Source organism: Lynx rufus, unplaced genomic scaffold (assembly GCF_022079265.1).
Source record: "Lynx rufus isolate CCGP_SWC_20201006 ecotype Redwood Valley unplaced genomic scaffold, mLynRuf1.p SCAF_6, whole genome shotgun sequence".
Taxonomy (NCBI): Eukaryota; Metazoa; Chordata; class Mammalia; order Carnivora; family Felidae; genus Lynx; species Lynx rufus.
The window spans coordinates 22,393,834-22,413,290 of NW_025814878.1; the positions used below are offsets into that span (position 1 = coordinate 22,393,834).

Below are 19,457 nucleotides of genomic sequence, written 5' to 3' on the forward strand. Positions count from 1 at the left end.
TATTTTGGCTTAGAAACCGGGTTCTATGACAAAATTTAACTCTGAAGAATTTTTTTTTCTTTTCATTTGCTTTGTGGAGTTATAATATGTTGCATAGTCCTAATCTTAACCAATGATTACCCTCAGGATAAAGCTAATTTCCTTCTCCAAATTAGTCCCAGCAAATTTACACAAGAATTATGAGACTTTAGCTAAGAATTGACCAGTCTTTGGTGAGTAGGCTAAATTTCATTTCCTAAGGTTGGATTGAAGGGTCAAAATTTGTTACTCTCCAAGTTCCATGACTAAAATGTGTATTTCTAATAAGATATGTTGTTTATAAAATCTGACTGTTTATTACCCAGGACTTTGTGATCTCTTCAATACCTTATTTTACTGAATTTTTAAAATTTGTTTATTTATTTTGAGAGAGCGAGAGGGTGCATACAAACAAGGTCAGTGCAGAGCCCAGCGCGAAGCTCAATCTCACGAAACGTGAGGTCATAACCTGAGTCGAAATCAAGAGTCAGATGCTTAACTTACTGAGCCACCCAGGAGCCTCTCCAATATTTTAAATTAATATTTCGATTCTTACCTGTTACCAGTGATCTTTTCAATTTATTTTAATTCCAGGATCATCCTCGTTTTATTTGTCCTATGGAAGACTATCCTTTTATAAGAAACTACCCTCCACTTGCCTTTCGTCCTTTTCGAACTTGTTGGGAGTGATTCAATTCTTTTTAATTTCTCTACAAAGAACTTCTACAAGGGAATCCTCTAGCATAGTTTTCTTAGAGCACAGTTATGTGAAAATTTCAGCATTTAATTAAATGCATTGTCTTCTTTCACTGCTTTATTTTCTAATTATGGCTTTATTCCATACTTTAGCAAAGCTGCCCCTAACGCCAACCTCCAAAACTCGAACCTGTCAGGGCCATCCATCCTAAGTTTTCTTTCTGTATCTAACAAATGAATTGTTTCAGTTATCTGCTGGTGCACAACAAACCACCCCAAAATTCAGGAGTTTAAAACAATCAGTTTATTATTTCTCACAAATCTGAGGGTTAACTGGTTCTTCTGCTGGTCTTATTTGGAGTCTCTCATGCAGCTTCAGTCTACGGCAGATGGGGCTAGAACGTCCGTGGTGGCTTCCTTCTGGCCCCCTGGTTGGAAAGGTGGGCCCAGCTGGGACCACTGAATGCTTCCCTCTTTGTGTGGCCTCGTCATGTGATTTCTCCAACAGAGTAGCCCAGCTTTTTACATGGCAGCTCAGGACGTTCCAAAGGGCAAAGGTAGAAGCTGCCAGACCTTCTTAAGCCTCAGTCCTGGACTTATTTCCGTCACGTTCTGTTGGTTGAAGTGAGCCATGGGGTCAGCTCAGGTTTGGGAGGAAATACACAGGACACGAGGCCCAGAAGGTGTGGCTTGTGGGGGCCATGTCTGAAGACCATCTACTACAGGGACTTTGTTTTCTTTTTTCTCCATTAAGACCTCAGTTCTTCTCTCCCTTTGCAGTTCCCTGCGTCTCTAGTGGTTTACCTAAGCCTACGAATATCACCTTCTTTTCCATAAACATGAGGAATATCCTACAGTGGAATCCGCCAGAGGGTCTACAAGAAGCTGAACTTACTTACACTGTGCAGTATTTCATGTAAGTTAGTTCTTTTCCTTTTTGATAGTTTATAAACATAAGACTCAGACACCTATTAATTGTGCAAAGATAAACCGTCTGTTGTATTAAGTAAGCATTTGGAAAAAAGAAAAGTTTTAGATATTTCATACTAAATTCTCTTGGGACGTTCTGCTAGATTAAATTAGGTAAACACTTCTTTGGGGCGCCTGGGTGGCTCAGTCGGTTGAGCGTCCAACGTCGGCTCAGGTCATGATCTTGCGGTCTGTGAATTTGAGCCGCGCGCCGGGCTCTGTGCTGACAGCTCAGAGCCTGGAGCCCGCTTCGGATTCTGCGTTTCCCTCTCTCGCTGCCCCTCCCCCGCTCATGCTCTGTCTCTCTCTCTCTCTCTCTGTGAAAAATTAATAAACATTAAAAAAAAGTTTTTAAATAAAGAAAAACACTTCTTTGTGGAGACAGAAGCATTGGGTGCTCAGGTGAGGGAAAATTACTTAAATGGAGGAAAGAAGTTGGTCAAAATGTTATCCTGCAGCTGAGCAAACAAGGAAATCCATCATCTCCGAAATGTCTAAACTTACGGTTACTAACAGACAATTTTTTTTTAATTTTTTTTTTCAACGTTTATTTATTTTTGGGACAGAGAGAGACAGAGCATGAACGGGGGAGGGGCAGAGAGAGAGGGAGACACAGAATCGGAAACAGGCTCCAGGCTCCGAGCCATCAGCCCAGAGCCTGACGCGGGGCTCGAACTCACGGACCGCGAGATCGTGACCTGGTTGAAGTCGGACGCTTAACCGACTGCGCCACCCAGGCGCCCCACTAACAGACAATTTTAAGTGAAACTGAGTGCAGAATTCTGTGCCACTAGCTCTTCCTATTAAAAATAGTAGTGCAACGGACATTTTCACATTGTATGCCTCCCTCAAAAGTCATTGAAAGCGAGAAAGAATGCAAAACAGATAGACTATGCCCATCTTCAAAGAAACAGAGGAAATGGCCAAACCCCAAGCCATAAACTATGAAGGATATAAGCCAAATACTGTGAAATCTGAAGGAAAACAACCACAGACACTGACAGTGTCTAATCTTCTTGAACTTCAACAGTAGAAAATAATTTTATACAAGAATCAATGTCATAGTACTAAGAGGCTTACCTAACAGTCTTAGGATGTGGAATCTAAGGATTTCCACCACCAGAAATTGAGGAAGTGTCCCCACGAGCCCCAGTTTGTGCCACAGAATGTCAGAGACAGAGGAACTGAAAGGGATTCAAATGACATATCCACTGTATAGGCCCAGTCACCTTAGTGAGGTGGGTGCAGGAGGGAGGGGAGGTGACGATGGCTGGGAGGCAGCCTGGGGGACCGTGACCTACTGATGTGCCATGGGGCACATCAGCCTCCTGTAATTCCAAAACTTGAGGGTGAGCAGGCTTTCCAGCAAAGGGAATGATCTGATTTAGAGAACAGGTGTCTGACTTCCCACACTCCTATACCCATTCACTTAATATTCAGTAAATAGCTGGCCCTGTTCAAAGAGTAATAGTCCCACAGAACCTGGCACAGCATTTCTCCATAATTATTGGCAAAGGAGAAAGACAAAAAGAAGGAAGAGGAGGAGGAGGAAGAGGAGAGGGAGACAGAGAGGGAGAGGGAGAAGGAGAGGGAGATGACAACAGTGAAAAGATCCTGAAAAGCTTTCTTATGGAAAAAGGAGAAAAATTCAGACAAATAAGTGTTCATAGTTTGAATCATACATAACATGATCTCTAATGGTAAGTCAGAAAGGAAGGAAGGAAGGAAGGAAGGAAGGAAGGAAGGAAGATAGAGAAAGGGAAGGAGGGAGGGAAGAAGGAAGGAAGGAAGAGAGAGAGGGAGGAAGGAAGGAGGATAGAGAAAGGGAGGGAGGGAGGAAAAAGGAAGGAAGGGAAGGGAAGGGAAGGGAAGGGAAGGGAAGGGAGAAGGGAAAGGAGGAAGGAAAAAGCACACAAAGAAGAGATTCTAAAACAAAAGGAAGATTTTTTTTTAAGGCAAGTGGGCAGAACTTAGAGAAAAGATGGAAAATAAAAATGTTACAGAGATGAAAAACCTATAGCTGATAGTAATAATTGAAAAGTGATAATTACTGTCTGGAATTACACATCATAAATGCATGCTCTGTCTAGGAAAATGTAATAAAAGCATTGGAAGACATATCCTGGTGAGGTTATTGAACTTTAAGAAAATGAAGTACTTTATGATGATCATAGCAAGAGCGGGACTCAAGTGGGGCAGAACAGGGGGAGTGGGGTGATTTCCGTCTGGCAAAACTCGACAGAAGACAGCGATACATCTTCTAAGGGAGAAATAGATGTGATCTGGGATTCTTGTCAAGTTCACCAGATGTATTTTCAAGCAAGTGAGAGATCGCAGGATGGTACTCCCTTGAGACCTTCTTGAGGGGGAGAAAAACACTCACTAAAGATGATATCTGTCCGACAGAGATAAAGACGAACCTGGATGAAGAATTTAGTACTGACAACATTATTTGTCACTGTGAAAAGAGTGGTAAACACACCAAAACCATCTGAGTGAAGAGCTAAGACTAAACAGTGATGGGAAATGTGCTTATGGAACTTTAGGAGGCAGGGGAAAACTTTAATGTACAGACTTTCATAGCAGGAAGCCATTAAATGTGATCTAAACTGAAAATATTTCATCATCTTAATAACTAAACTCCCAATACTTTTCATAAACTATTTTCTTATTTTAAAATATCTTTTAGGAACTAGTGTCTCTTGTGGTGATGAAACACATGAACCACAGCAATTCCTTTACCTTCGCTTCAATTTTTTTCTATTCAAGTTCAAATCAAGTTAAATTTACAGCTTTGATTAAAACGATATGCGTGGTATAATCTAGTTATTGCCCCTGTGTGCAGTCATATAATCATTCCCGTGTGTATAGAGAAGCATGAGACGTCCAGAATCAGGTATGCCAACTGCTTTTGGCCTAATAGGTTTTAGGGTGATTTATTTCTCTGTCTTGATTATATTTTTCTGATTGAGTTAAAAAATATCACATTTGAAAAAAAAAAAAAAAGCCATTTTTGTCTCTGAAAAAAAAAAAAATCCTGGCCACTAAAGGCAGTGAAATATTTCAGCTGCTATTCACAATGACCTCATTTATCCAGAATCTCACTTTCATGTTCAAGGAGTTTCTCTGGAATCTGGTGTTTTAGCAAAGAAGACATCATCCTGCAAAGAGAAATGGCTCTTGACTATGCCCTGGCCTCCTTTTCTATTAGGTGGAGCAAAGAGCTTGCTCTGTCCTTTACATGTTCCTTTGATTCAGAAAAGGATAACGAGAAAAGAGGCAGAGTCGTCACTGCTCTGGGAGAGCAAATAGTTTAGATGGTACAACTTTCAGAAGTGAGTATTTTAAAGGAAACTTGCCATGTTAGAGGCCTTACACGCCTGTGCACGTGTGAGATGACAGGAATACAGAGTAGCATATGTCACTGACAAGGCTCCCAAGCTCAGCAGCACGGTCAACAGTCCGTGGTTTGTAGCTAGGCTATGAACCTACCCAGGTATCCTTGGGCAAGTTACATATTATGCTTTTTACCCTTTGGAGTGAAGCTTGTTTCCAAGTAAAAGATGAAATTTTAACAAAAGTTTAAATTATATCTGCCAAAAGAATTTAATGCCGACAAAATATCATGTAGTTCTAAAAGCACGAGTTTTGGCATTAGGGAAGAGTGGTTCAAATCCCAGATACGCCTGTTATTAGTCATATGAATTTGTCTCCATGGGCCTCAGTTTCCTCATCTGTACAAGAGGATGAAAATAATGGCACCTACCTGCTAGGGTCATTAGGATAATTAAATGAGATAAAGCATGCAAATCCTAAGCATGGGTCCCAGCACTTAATAAGCACTTACTGCCATTACCAGAAACCAGTCAGAGACCACTGAGGGCTCCAGAGGACTTTCTGCCCTGCATAAACATCATTATTGGAGTACTCATTGAATAGTTGAGGTCTATCAGTTTGTAAGACTTACAAAGCATACTGTCCAGAATCCAGGAAAGAGTATTTTCTCCTCCACCCACCTCTGTCATGGGAAGTTGCCCTGCCCTTGGCAGAATAAGGAAGTTTGAGGAGAGAGCATCAAATCAGTGATGGCAGTATTTTTCAAACCACACATAAGTCAGGACTTGTTGATGGACCATGAAATCAATTTTGAGGGATATAACTAGCATTATTTTTAATAGAAGGGACTGGAATGGCGTGAACAGGATTGGAGTGGAAAATAACGGAATTCATGGCATGTAGTCAAGTTTAAATATTATCTTATAAAACCTTTGTTTTTAGTATGTTAAATATATGTGTGTTTATGGGAGCCGGGTCCCAGTGTAAAAATTTTTTTAAATATTTCTTTATTTATTTTCAGAAAGCGAGAGAGAGAGAGAATGTGCACCTGCAGGGGAGGGGCAGAGAGAGAGGGAGAGAGAGAATCCCAAGCAGGCTCCGCGCTGTCAGCACAGGGCCGGACGCAGGACACAATCCCATGAACTGTGAGATCATGACCTGAGCTGAAATCAAGAGTCGGATGTTTAACCGACTGAGCCACCCAGGTGCCCCATAAAACAGATTTCTTTTTGTGGCTCACAGCCACAAAAAGTTTTGAAAGCCCTTAGGCAATGGTAACCACCTGATGGAGAAGTTGGTCAAGAGGATCTTACCTGTATTTCTAGTGCCTTCTGGAATGTATGGTACTTTATGAAACAGGAGACATTTGCTTTCACGAATCTGTTGCCATATTCTGAAAAGAGAGGATACCCTTAAACTTTGTCAACACTTAATAAAGTTGACATTTCCTTGTTCTCAAGACATACTCTTGTCTTGACTTCTGTGATCTCTCTTTCTCCTTCTGCCTCTTTAGCTGCTATTTCCAACTGTACTTTGTATCCAACCTTTAAACCCTGATGAGCCTGGAATTTTATCCTAGGCTTTGCTTTGTCTCCATGATAATTTCATTTGCACCTATGCCTTCAATGAGCAGTTTTGTGCCATTGGTTTCAAAATCACTGCCCCCCACTCCCACCCCTTTGCTGAGCCCCAGGGCCCTACTGGGCATCTGCATCTGGATGGCTTTCACATACCTGAAGTTCAACATGGCAGAAACACAACTTGTTGCCTTTCCTTCCTCCCATCCGTCCTCCCCATTTCCCAAACCCATTCTTTGGCATTGCTTATCTTGGCAAACATGACCACTGTCCCAGACAGAAAAGAAACATCATCCTGAACATCGTTATCTCCCTCATCTCTCACCTGCTCACCTCAATTACCAAGTCTTGGCGCCCAACATTTCTTCCTTTTGTCCTGTCATTTGTCCTGCCACCACTGTCCTTGTCCAAGCCACCTACATCTTCCACCTGGACCACTGCAGTATCCTCTCAGCTGCTCCCCAGGCTGCCACTCCTAACCCACCGCATTCTCCATGCTACACCAGTTAGCTTTCTAGAACCCCAACACACCTGCATTAATCCCTTCATTGCCTCCCATGCAACCCGGTCTCTCTCACTGGCTCATCCGGCGTCCCTTAATCTCTCTATCCCTCAGTCTCCCCCACCTGAAAAGTTCTAAAAGTACTTCCCCCTCCCTCCTTGCTATGGGTTTTGTGTTTTCAACAAAGGAAAGGAGAAATAATATAAACAGCCTAGTCACTGTCGTCATCATCACTGTAATTACTGTGGCATACACTTCTACCTAGTGAATTTTCCCTAGAACCCTTGATAGCAAGTAGATTTTTAAGTTTTATGAGAATGTCAAGGTAATTTTTCTTCCAAGAAAAAAAATGACTAATTTTTCTTAAAACAACCCACCAAATTGACCTTTGTAGGCATGGCGGACTAAAAACTTACGTGGATAATTACTAGAAGAATTGATCACACAATACATAGAATTTTTACTGTAGCCCAAGAATAATAATAAAATACATGCTTTCAAAATGTACGATCCACATTATAATTCACAGAAAAGAAAGGTGTTTGCAGAAACTCTGACTCATGTTCCTGACAGCTCATGAAAAAAATTGCCAGCAGCAAATGTGGATTCCTTTTTATCTCAATGACAGGCACGTTTGTTCTGCAGAGAAGGCCTTAACTTCCATTCAGTTTTGCATAAGGACTGTTTTTTTTTTCTCTATTGTAAAGCACAGAGGGCACCTCGTTATTAATTCAGTTTCTTTCTCAGCAGATATGGGCAAAAAAAATGGCTGAATAAATCCGAATGTAGAAATATCAATAGGACCTGCTGTGATCTCTCTGTGGAAACTTCCGATTATGAACATCAATATTATGCCAAAGTTAAGGCCATTTGGGAAACGAATTGTTCCAAATGGGCAGAAACCGGACGATTCTATCCATTCTTAGAGAGTAAGTAACACAATTGTCTATAAGCACGTATAATATCAAGTTCATCTGACCGTCGAGTATACAGTCTTGGACTCATGGACAGCCTCGCCCGAGACCAGTGCTCTGCATGGCTCTGTTCTCATTCTGTCCCTCAGCTCCAAGAATGACCAGCCCAAGGGGCTTCATCTCGCTGGATCGCAGTTTCATCTATAGAATGAGAAGCTTGGTTGAGTCATCACTAGGATCTCTCCCAGGTCCAAAATTAACACTAGATGCCAATATTATCCAAGTTCAATTTTGTTTGGTTATTTAGTGGGGACTATGAAATTTGAGGAACTGACAGATTTTTTTTAATTGCTGTGGGTTTATAAACCATGGCATTAAGTCCACAAGATTGATTCAAGGTGCTCTGATTGCCAAACTAAGTCTCTTTTTGTTAGATACTTGGTAGTGTGATGATGTAATTTGTAGGTGTAACTCAGAATTAAGGCAACATCATCCTGATATTTGCTTTTTAAATTTTCCCATCTCCTATTCTGTTACTGACTCAGGTGTAGAGGACCCACTCAGAGCTGACATCATGAAATTTATAAGTGCTCCTCGAGTCCTGGGGCCAGAGCCCGTCCTCTGGTGTCCTTCTAGATCAGAAGTCAGCAAACTATGCCCTCAGACCAAATGAAGCACTGCCACCTCTCCAGTTTTCTACAGACCAAGAGCTTAGAATGACTTTTACATTTATATGAGTAATAATTGCAACAAAGATCACATGGCTTGTAAAGCCTAAAACATTTCCCGTATGGACCTTTGTGGTAAAAGTTTGAGAATCTCTGTTATAGGTCATTCCAATCACATCTTCAAAGGTCTTTTTTTAAGTTTATTTATTTATTTTGAGAGAGAAAGAGAGAGAGAGGAGAGAGAATGGGTGGGGGAGGGGCAGAGGGAGAGGGAGAGAGAGAATCCCAAGCAGGCTCCCCGCTGTCAGTGCTGAGCCTGATACAGGGCTCTGTCTCACAAACTATGAGATGATGACCTGAGCCAAAATCAAGACATCAACTGACTGAGCCCCCCAGGTGCTTCTTCAGAGGTGTTTTAATAGTGGTTCATTCCTCCATGTCTGATTTTCACCACTTACAGTTCGTATTAATGCAATTTATCACCAACTTTTCATTTGATGTCATAGGAGTGCCGTAAACACTTTTAATTCTATTTTCCATCTGTTTACCCATGTGACTAGGAACTAGGTAAATACAACACTTGAATGTTCTGTTTTAAAGTTGTGTCAGGGTGGGGGCGCCTGGGTGGCTCAGTCGGTTAAGCGTCCGACTTCGGCTCAGGTCATGATCTCACGGTTCGTGAGTTTGAGCCCCGCGTCGGGCTCTGTGCTGACAGCTCAGAGCCTGGAGCCTGCTTCACATTCTGTGTCTCCCTTTCTCTCTGCCCCTTCCCTGCTCATGCTGTGTCTCTGTCTCAAAAATAAATAAAACATTAAAAAATAAATAAATAAAAATAAATAAAATTGTGTCAGGGTGTGTGAAAGGATCATTTCAAGATGTAGCGTAACTTGGGCCCACCTTAGAGCATTCTGAGGCGTCTCAACTAAGAGGTGGGCTGTAGGGCTTTCATTCCCGTAGGATTATATTGTAGTTTTATCCATGGTGATTTCTACCTCTGAACATGATCATTCCCTCTCCCCTCCCCTTCAAGCACAAATCGGCCCGCCAGAAGTTGCTTTATCTACAGATGAGAAGTCCATTTCTATTGTTCTGACGGCTCCAGAGAAGTGGAAGAGAAATCCAGAAGAAAGTTCGATTTCCATGCAACAAATTTACTCTAACCTGAAGTACAACGTGTCCGTATATAACGCTAAGTCTAATAGAACGGTAAGCCTGGAATGGGGACATATCATCGGCATTACTTTTTGCAGCTAGTGCTGGAACAGGCAGCCTGACGCATGTGAACCTGAGAAGATACGATATTCAAAAGAGATGCCATACAAGAAGCAGTTGAAGCCAATACGTAGAAAATTCGAGAACTTCCTTCAGGTTTCCCTTACAGAGTCTCTGTTAATGGGATCTGATGTTGCTATTAGATGGAGAACCACTGTCCACGTCACTTTGATGGAGAGCTTTTACTTGCATAACATCTGTCGGTCACATTCCACGCAGGAAAAAAGATGTCAGCAAGAACATGGGACGAGGCAGATTAAGAAATCCATCCATGTGTTATTATTTAGAATTGTTCCCAGAATGGGTCCATTTCCTGATCATGCTCTGCCGAGCTCAAGGAAAGGGATGTTTTAAAACTGTTGCGGAAGAAAAGCTTGTAGTGATTACAAAGGATTTAGGGGTATCTTAGCGTTTTATTTCCTTCTAGAGCTATCTGCCTGGGATGGTGCTGGGATTCTGTGGCACTAACTGCTGTTTGCAATCCTCTGCCCTAGTGGTCCCAGTGTGTGACCAACCGCACGCTGGTGCTCAGCTGGCTGGAGCCAGACACCCTGTACTGCGTGCGTGTGGAGACCTTTGTCCCAGGGCCCCCTCGCCTTGCTCAGCCTTCTGAGAAGCAGTGTGTCCGTACTCAGAAAGGTAAGCTTAAAAAAATCTCAGCTGGTCTGCGAAGGAGATCTGATCAAAGTAGAAGAAGGATGGCAGTTCTAAACAAGATTTTGACAAACCCACGTCTACCAGAAACAAGTTGAGGCAGAGGCAGAAACAACCATCACCAGAAATGCGTGGAGCAGCCTGGAATTGAAACTTGGCCATTGAACTTGGCCAACGTGAAGGGTGTGTTTGCTCCCCCTGGGGAACTCTCAGCACCCGTCCCTTGGTGTCCAATGCCAACAAGCCTCTTCCGTGGGAAAATAACAATTGAGAATTTTTACGCACGTCTATTCTTTTTTAATTGCAATCACTTTTGTCAATAGAAGTTCTGTGGTCTTCAACATCAAATTGCACTGCTAGAAACAAAACATTATCCTAGAAACACTTGAAGACAGCAGTTGTTGCTCTCCCTCGGGAATGCAGATGACAGGCTCTGCAAGTTGTATTCAGATGTCACTCACTGGCTGCAGGAGGGTCTGGGGTCAGCAGGTCAGCAGTTACTCCCCCCCGCCATCGCCTCTCTCTCCTTCCTCTTGTCTTCTCCTCCTGTTCTCTGAACTTGCCTGAAGATTCTCATTCCCGTTAGGAGACACAGAGTTCAGAGCGTGGTGTTTGTCTACTTGTTCCTCCCCACAGTTGTGAGGAGCTTGAACTCAAAGCCTGAACGTTGAAAATAAACCCTCCAGTTTACCCTCATCGAATGGCTCTTCACCCATTATTCTTCCATTTCCTCCTTCCAAACATGCTGGCCTACGACAAGTGCCACACCTCTTCCCCCAACCCGGTCCCATCGCCAGCTCTGGGATCACAATGGTGACAGGAGCCCCGCTTCCATCCTCCCTCCCACCGCCCGCATTGCAAGATGAAACTGTCCCAAGGAATAAAAAGGGGATTTTGTGAGTATGTATCAAAAGTGAGAGGCTTTATTTTTGAATCTCTATCCTTACCATACCTTCCCCTTTAAAATGAAGGGGGCTCTGCCGTGTGGCCAATAAAACGGAAATGCTAAGCAAGCAAAAGGCAAAACAAAGTAGATTGAAGAGATCATCTTTGTATTTGGAAAAAGCTCTCCGTTTACGAAGAGCTTGATCAGTGGCCAGGAGGTAGGGATGCATTTCCAGTGGAGATCGTTCGAGCACTTGGCAGATTGAGAGCAGCTCCAAGTACAGGTTCAATTAAATCCTTCCCGGGAACAGGTGGAACCACCTGTCTCACTAGTCTGAGAAAGGTCACAAAATAAGGAGGCATCATTTCAGGTTCCGACCTTTCCATGGTATCCCAGCCATACTACCTCTTTGGGGACTGTTCTTTGAAAAATATTTCTGCTCTCCGCAGTCCCCCAATCCCTAAAATATAGACACATTTTATTAGTTTTTTTGTGGCAAACATGTGCTGTTACATACTAAGTGCCATCCGTCAGTGTCGTCATGGCGGTTTTCAATTAGGGCAAGTTCAGTCCCGAGACCAGAGGTGGTATTAAGAGGGTTAGACTGAATTGTAGTCTGATGTAGGGGCAGGTAACGCTTGGCTACCCGAACATCTGCGCTGTGCTGTTGGCACCTTTCTATGTGGAACCTGAGGACAGATGTGCTCGTCAGGCATTGTTTGGGGTGGAAGAGCCTGCATTTGGACACCTGGTCCTGGACTTTTCCCACTGGCTATTGTCAACCACCCTCATTGTCCATGACACTTCTATTTCCAATCTTTAACTAGGTATTTAACTGGATTGTGACTTTGCTACTTTGTCTCAGGCCTAGGCATCAAGAGTATCCAAACATCTGTATAGATTAGAGAGCTCCTATGACACTCTGATTTTATTAATCAGAACCCATCTCTCTTTCTCTCTCTCTCATATATATATATATATATATATATATGGAGACATTTACTTTAAGGAGTTGGCTCACATGATTGTAGAGGCAGATAAGCTCAAAATATGTTGGGCAATCCAGCAGGCTGGATAGCCAGGAAAGAGTTGATGTTATAGTTCTTGTCTGAAGGTAATCTGCTGAAAGAATTCTCTCTTTCTTGAGGTGGTCACTACTTTTTCTATTAAAGCCTTCAACTGATTGGATAAGGCCCACCCACATTATAAAGATTTCATCTTTACAATTAATCTGCTTTACTCAAGTCTATTAATTTAAATGCTAATATCATCTAAAAATGCCTTCGCAAAAACATCTAGAATATCTCACCAAAGAGCTGGGTACCATGGATTAGCCACATGGGGACAGAAAAATATCCATCACAACTTCTAGTATCTTACAGGAGTGCAACAAATATAAGTTAGTCACAATAAGCCTTATTCACAACTGTATAGTCTGATTTATGGTGGGCCAGGACTGCTTTCTCAAAAGCTATTCACCAGGTCTTTCCAGTCCCCTATGGACTTTCATCCGTCATGAACCGACAGTGCAACAGGACCTGGAAAGGAGTAACTGCCCATCCTCACACACACCAGCTCAGCCACCTCCCTACACACATCCCAAGCTCCCTACCCAGAAAGTCTAGCCAACCCACTCGAGGATGGTTCTATTAATAACACACAAGGTGATGCCATACATTCCTGTCTTCTGCTGAGTCTATGGAAAAGATTGAGTCCAATGAGTACATGGAAAAGTGGGGCAGCTTAATGGGATCCTATCAAGAGGGTTTTGTGGGTTGGCTTAAAGTGTATGAGTTGTCTGAATGTTAGACACACTTAGCTTCAGATATATAAGACCCAGCATCAATCTCATAGCCAGACATAAAATGTTGGAATGTCTGCTAATGGGGTTGTTAAGGCATCCGTAAGTCCAGATGATTCCCTAAGACCAGCTATTGTCAAAGAGTAAGAATTCTGAAACCCCTTATCACGTTTAGTTCAAGCTTCTCAATTAATAAATAAGACTGAATTCCTAAATGTAAGTAACCGGCCCAAAGCCTCATGACATTGCCAATGTTTTCCCACCATACCGCATCACAACTATCTATCCCTCTTCTTTTTTTTACAGATCAAACATCAGCATTGAAGGTAAAAATCATCTTCTGGTATGTTTTGCCCATATCTGTTGCCGTGTTTATTCTTTCTGTGATGGGCTACTCCATGTACAGATATATCCATGTTGGCAAAGAGAAACACCCAGCAAATTTGGTGAGTGCTCAGTGTGGCAGGAGTCATTATAACCACTCACTTTCAGCAGAGTAGAAAATGAGGCTCTAGAACAGACACATTCCTTTTATAAGCAGGGTGAGTTTAAAGAGTTAATTAAAAAAGAAACACTTTGGCACTAGGTTAACTCACTAACATAACGAAAGAGAAAGATTCCTCAGCTTTGACAAAGATTTTAGGTTTAATGGCAGATTAGACCAGGTCTTGAGGTACACAAATAAATTAAGTCACGATCTATGCCCTTCCAGACGTTCAAGTTCAGTTGAGGACTCAAATTTCAAAATGATATGTGAAGGTTAAGATGAAAGCAGGCACTGAGGACTCTGGGGACACAGTCAGGGCACTGAACCCCACATTGGGGTCCAGGAGAAGCTTTATGCCCTGCCTTGGTTATGAAAGGGGAGTAAGAGGACACCTACTGCTGGCAGAGAAACCAGCAGGGACCAAGGTGAGCAGATGTTTGGAAAACCACATGGTCTTGCTGAACCGTACGGTTGCTGATGAGGAGCCACAGAAGTGAAAGTGGAGAGGGGGTGTTAGGGCCAGGGGACAGGAGAATCGGGATGTTATTCTAAGGGGCTTCGATTTTACATTCTGTTGGCAAGGAGAAATCTCTGTGGGGTTTTGAGTAGGAAGCTTCATGGTCAATATCGGGTTTTAGACCCAACTGGATGGTGGGTCTCAGACAGCTTTGGAGGGAGTAAGACTAGAAACAAGAAGAGCAGCTAGGAGACTGTGGCAGTTGTCCAGGGGAGCCAAGGGGAGAGTCTAAAAGAGGAGGGTGGGATGTACGGCCAGAGACAGGCATGGAGTGGAAAACATAGGAGGAAAATGGCCAGGACAATCATTCACAGCAAGGAGAGCAAGAAAATAGAAGAAGAAGGAGTAAACCTTATGCTTCTGGACTGCGCACTGAAGGGTTCTGAAGGGCTGGGCATATTTCAATGATAAAATGGGTTCTTTGCCTGTTATTAACATATATGTTCACATATGCACAATGCATCCATGTACGCAATGCAAGCTGTTTGGTATTTAAACGTTTCTATTATTCTGCCTTTTAGGCTTTAGAGTTAGCTTCCTAATGGCACAGGGAGACCTTTCCTGGGAGGAAAATTCATAAGAGAATTGATCACAAGTGGCTTTCTGGAACCAAAATTTTGTAAAGGAATGAGGCTGAATGTCGTATTTTGTCTTTTTTTTTAAGAGAGAGAGAGCGTGCGCGCGCTTGCATTCAAGCGAGTCGGGGAGGGGCAGAGGGAGAGAGGTGGGGGGACCTTAAGCAGGCTCCAAGCTCAGTGCAGAGCCCAACATGGGGCTCAATCCCACAACCCTGGGATCATGACCTGAGCCGAAATCAAGAGTTGGACGCTCAACCCACTGAGCCACCCAGGCGCCCCTGAATGTCATATTTTGTAGTGTTGAATGGAATCACTTCATGGGGTGGACAATGAGGATGGTCACATAATTCACGACTTGCCATCTAAACAGTCACCTTCCACATAGCCCCAGCACAATTTTAATCTCAAACCAGTTTCCCTGACACGATTTAGTGCTTCTCTATCTGCCATAAACAGGCAGACGAATTTCCCTTTTTGGCTTCATTATACTGTGATTAGAGTGGTATCCGGGGAATGAGTAAAACCATCCCTACTCATGTGCGTATTTCTTTTTTTACATGCAGTTTTCATGCCCGCCCACATCTCATGTCCGGAGTATATCCAACACAGGGCTGGTAACCTGGGGAACCATAGCTAACTAAGAAATACGTCATCACCCATAATTAACAAAGCAGTTTCAAAACTAGCTCACTCGGTCCTCACCACTTCTCACGTGGCAGAAATCCAGATTTTACAGAATTAACAACTGAGACTCAAGAAATTAAATAATTCCCCTGAACTCCCTCAGCCACGGAGGGAAGGGCACTGTCTCACCCTGATCCTTGGGTCGGATAAACACTCACCCAGGGAACCACTTTTCACTTCCAATGCCTTTTTCGTGTCTTGGGTCTCTTGCCTCCATGAATGAGGCTTTCTGTTTATTCCAAGAATAACTTTCACTTCCATGAGTGGGTAAGAATAGGTCTTTAAAACTATCTGATGACAGTATAAGTTCTACTTAACAGCTGTTTTTCATGTCTTTCTCAAGTGAAAAGGTGAAAACCATTCTCTTCTCTCTTTATAGATTTTGATTTATGGAAATGAATTTGACAAAAGATTCTTTGTGCCTGCTGAAAAAATTGTGATTAATTTTATCACCCTCAATATTTTGGAGGATTCTAAAATGTCTCATAAGGATATGAGACACGTAGTGGAAAAAAGCGACGACGGGTCGGACGGGGATGAGCCCGGCGGGGACCAGCGGCCGCGTCAGGCGGAAATGGAGGTGAAACACTTAGGGTATGCTTCACATCTGGTGGACATTTCCTGTGACTCTGGGGAAAGCACCCAGGGCACTTCCCTAACCCAGCAAGGGTCGCCAGGCAGAGCAATACCCACCGAGAAGGCAGTTGTTGAATACGAATATGATGTCAGAGCTGCAGACGTTTGTGTGGGGCCTGGCGGCCCTGAGCCCAGTTTGCAGGAGAAGGTGTCCCTACAAGGAACGTTCTTTGAGGAACAGGCTGCTTTGGCAGACGTGAGCCCCCAGGCACCACTGTATTCGTGCGCCCCTCAGCTCCGACACCTGGACCAGTTGCTGCAGGAGCACGTGGGCACAGAAGAGGAGCGAGAGGAAGAGCCGTCGACCACACTGGTGGATTGGGACCCTCGGACCGGCAGGCTGTGCATACCGTCCTTCCCTAGCTTTGACCGTGGCTCAGAGGGAGGCAAGCAGCCTGAGTCCAAGGAGCTCGTGGAGGAGGGCCTTTTGTCTAGACTGTATGAAGGGCAGGCTCCAGACAAGCCGTCGGAAGACAACGAAACCGACCTCCTGAAATTTATGGAGGAATGGGGACTCTATGTGCAGATGGAAGACTGACACCCAAACTTCCCTTTGCCACACCCCTACTGTTACAAGGCACATGGGTGCAAACGTATAAGGGACTGAAAAATAAAGTATGCGGGATAAGAGAAATGTGACTCAGATTTGTCAGTGAGAAGTACTCATTTCTCCTCTGCTCTCACAGGACTGGTTTCATCCTGCCTCATAAGGGAGCTGGGTCATGCATGGGGGTCTCTTATAGTGATGGGGGGGCCGGTATCTGGAATGCAGTGGCCGGCTCATTTTTTGTGTGCATTCAAAAATGTTTGCCAAATCGGATAAAGAATTCATGCAGGTGAGTGTGCTATGTATGGCCTCTCTGTTTATTATTGTGTAACAAGCCTACTTCTGCAATTATTTTTCCGGGCACTTGACAAGCATATAGCACTGTAGAAAAATATCTCATGAAGACCATTCATTTTAGAAATATGACTCTTCTTTTAGAATTTGGATTATTGTCAGAGCGAGGAAGTACTGAAAACATACAAATACCAAGTTGGTGGTCAGTTGGTCACATTTAAGGACACCAACCCCCTATTCAGTCGTAATAATCTGAGTTCAGAGTGAGCAAATCAGGCACAGACCTTGAAATTACACGCTTTTGGCTACTTTAAGTGGCCATATTCATATTTTGTGAGAACTCCTGGAGAGTAAAGATAAATTGTTATTATGATTTTGTAGTCAGAAAATGTCCTCTCAGTAACTTAATAGGCACTTTTTAGTAGGGGACTAACCTGAAAGAAAATGCCACCTTTTGTGATAGAACAGTACATTTATTTCTAGAAATGTGCCTTTTCTCTTTTTCTTTTTTTTTCTTTTTCTTTCTTTTTTTTTTAATCAGGTGTCACATCTAGTGCAGAGCCCAGCGCAGGGCTTGTACTCATGACCCTGAGATTACGACCTGAGTTGAGGTCAAGAGTTGAGCACTTAACCAATTAAGTCACCCAGGTGCCCTTGGAAATGTGCCCTTAAAAAGATATTTACGTAGTCTATAAATTGAAACATGTTTAGCCGCTGAAACACTACGTTACTATTATAATATGAAATATTCTATTTGAATGAGCAATGCCTCAAAGGTTCCTTGGAGTATGTATGAATGAATATCCCCTATCTACATAATTTTAAAATCAATAAACAAACAAGGATATACAAAAGAAAGAAGTTAAATAAATATGTAAAGGAGAACGTATTAAAATTTGACGCAATTTACTGTAAGAAAAATAAAATATACTATAAAACACTACCAACCTAGTTAATTTCCACTAACCAGTTTCCTCTCCTTTACCATTCACCTAGAAAATTAAACTCTGCAGCCAATGCATTAAAATACGACAGAATCTATGAAGTTGAACCATATAAAATTATAGACATCTGACAGTTTTTGACCTGAGGAACAGCAATATCATATTATTTTACCTTAATAAATATTTGTTTTAATCATGAACTCCTAATCCACTGATGCTCTTGCAGGAAAACAGGTATCATCCATATTTGCCTATTTATATTTTTGGCACAGGCAGACAACCCTGGGAGGAGAGATGAGTTCTGGAGTCGTGGTCTTTTGAGATTGCCCACAAATCCAAACAGTTTCTGAGCTCATGATTTAATTTAGACCATAATCCTATTAACTAGAGTGTCCTGTTCCTCTCAACCCCTGTAGACATGATTCTGCTGGTTTTGAAGACCAAATTTCTAACACTAACTGTAAAGAGTTTCGGGAGTAGGAAAGAACGAGTCGTTATTAAAAGCAGAAAAAGGGGGCGCCTGGGTGGCGCAGTCGGTTAAGCGTCCGACTTCAGCCAGGTCACGATCTCGCGGTCCGTGAGTTCGAGCCCCGCGTCGGGCTCTGGGCTGATGGCTCGGAGCCTGGAGCCTGTTTCCGATTCTGTGTCTCCCTCTCTCTCTGCCCCTCCCCCGTTCATGCTCTGTCTCTCTCTGTCCCAAAAATAAATAAACGTTGAAAAAAAATAAATAAATAAAAGCAGAAAAAGAACAAAGTGATTGATGATGGCTTGGCTTATTGGTTTTATTCACAAAAGATTTATTTGAGTACCTGCTGTGTCCTACAGTGTCCTCGTCTATGAAATCAGGATAACAACTCCCTTAGGGCTGTTTTGAGATGAAAAGACGGGACCATAGAAGCACCTAGAACAGTGTCTGGTGTGTAGGGAGCACTGTGTACTTACTGTTAACTGCCAGAGCGTGTGCTCGGCTCCAGAAAGGCCATTTAGACATGACTGTTTCAACTCCAAGGCAGAGTTTGCCTCACCCTGTTTTTCTTACCTAAGAGCACAGTCATTAACTTGCTCCCTCCTTTATGCCTTCAGAGTGAAATCGTCAGTGGTTTTATAAAAGGGAACCTAATTCTGAGTAGCATTTACATCATCTCTTGCCATCCTAAGCGTGTCAGAAGTAGTGAGCATTTTAAAAATTTCGTTGCTTCTACCTCTTCCACATTGGGTAAGTTTCCCTCATGAAAACAACTAGAGGCTTTATTTCCGCACGCCATAAATTCTAAATTGGGTGAATGAAAATACACCTGCTACAAAGTGAGTGAAATCTAGTGCCACATCATGTGTATGGGAAGGAAGGACGTGAAGAGGGACACTTACCCCTCAGCTGACAACATGGGAAAGATCTGGTGCTCCCGGGCTGAGCTCAACTCAAGGAAATTAATGCAGAGAAAAACTAGTTGTACAGCCCAGAGCGCAAGTCTGTCCA

At 42.9% G+C, this 19,457-nt stretch overlaps 1 protein-coding gene across 1 annotated transcript; it reads left to right on the plus strand.

The window, feature by feature from the left end:
- Nucleotides 1-1,538: 1,538 nt before the first annotated feature.
- On the plus strand, nucleotides 1,539-16,733 carry IL20RA (interleukin 20 receptor subunit alpha). The gene is made up of 6 exons (XM_047103326.1): nucleotides 1,539-1,630; nucleotides 7,849-8,027; nucleotides 9,711-9,886; nucleotides 10,447-10,591; nucleotides 13,600-13,739; nucleotides 15,939-16,733. The coding sequence occupies exons 1-6, from the start codon at nucleotides 1,554-1,556 to the stop codon at nucleotides 16,731-16,733; spliced, it is 1,512 nt and encodes a 503-aa protein (XP_046959282.1). The 5' UTR covers nucleotides 1,539-1,553.
- Nucleotides 16,734-19,457: the final 2,724 nt, after the last annotated feature.

Excerpts from the sequence above, each read along its gene's own strand:
- IL20RA (XM_047103326.1), top strand. The coding sequence starts at position 1,554 with ATGAGGAATATCCTACAGTGGAATCCGCCAGAGGGTCTACAAGAAGCT. Across the intron at positions 9,887-10,446 it reads ACGCTAAGTCTAATAGAACG|TGGTCCCAGTGTGTGACCAA; the intron begins GTAAGCCTGGAA and ends CCTCTGCCCTAG. Across the intron at positions 10,592-13,599 it reads GTGTGTCCGTACTCAGAAAG|ATCAAACATCAGCATTGAAG; the intron begins GTAAGCTTAAAA and ends TTTTTTTTACAG.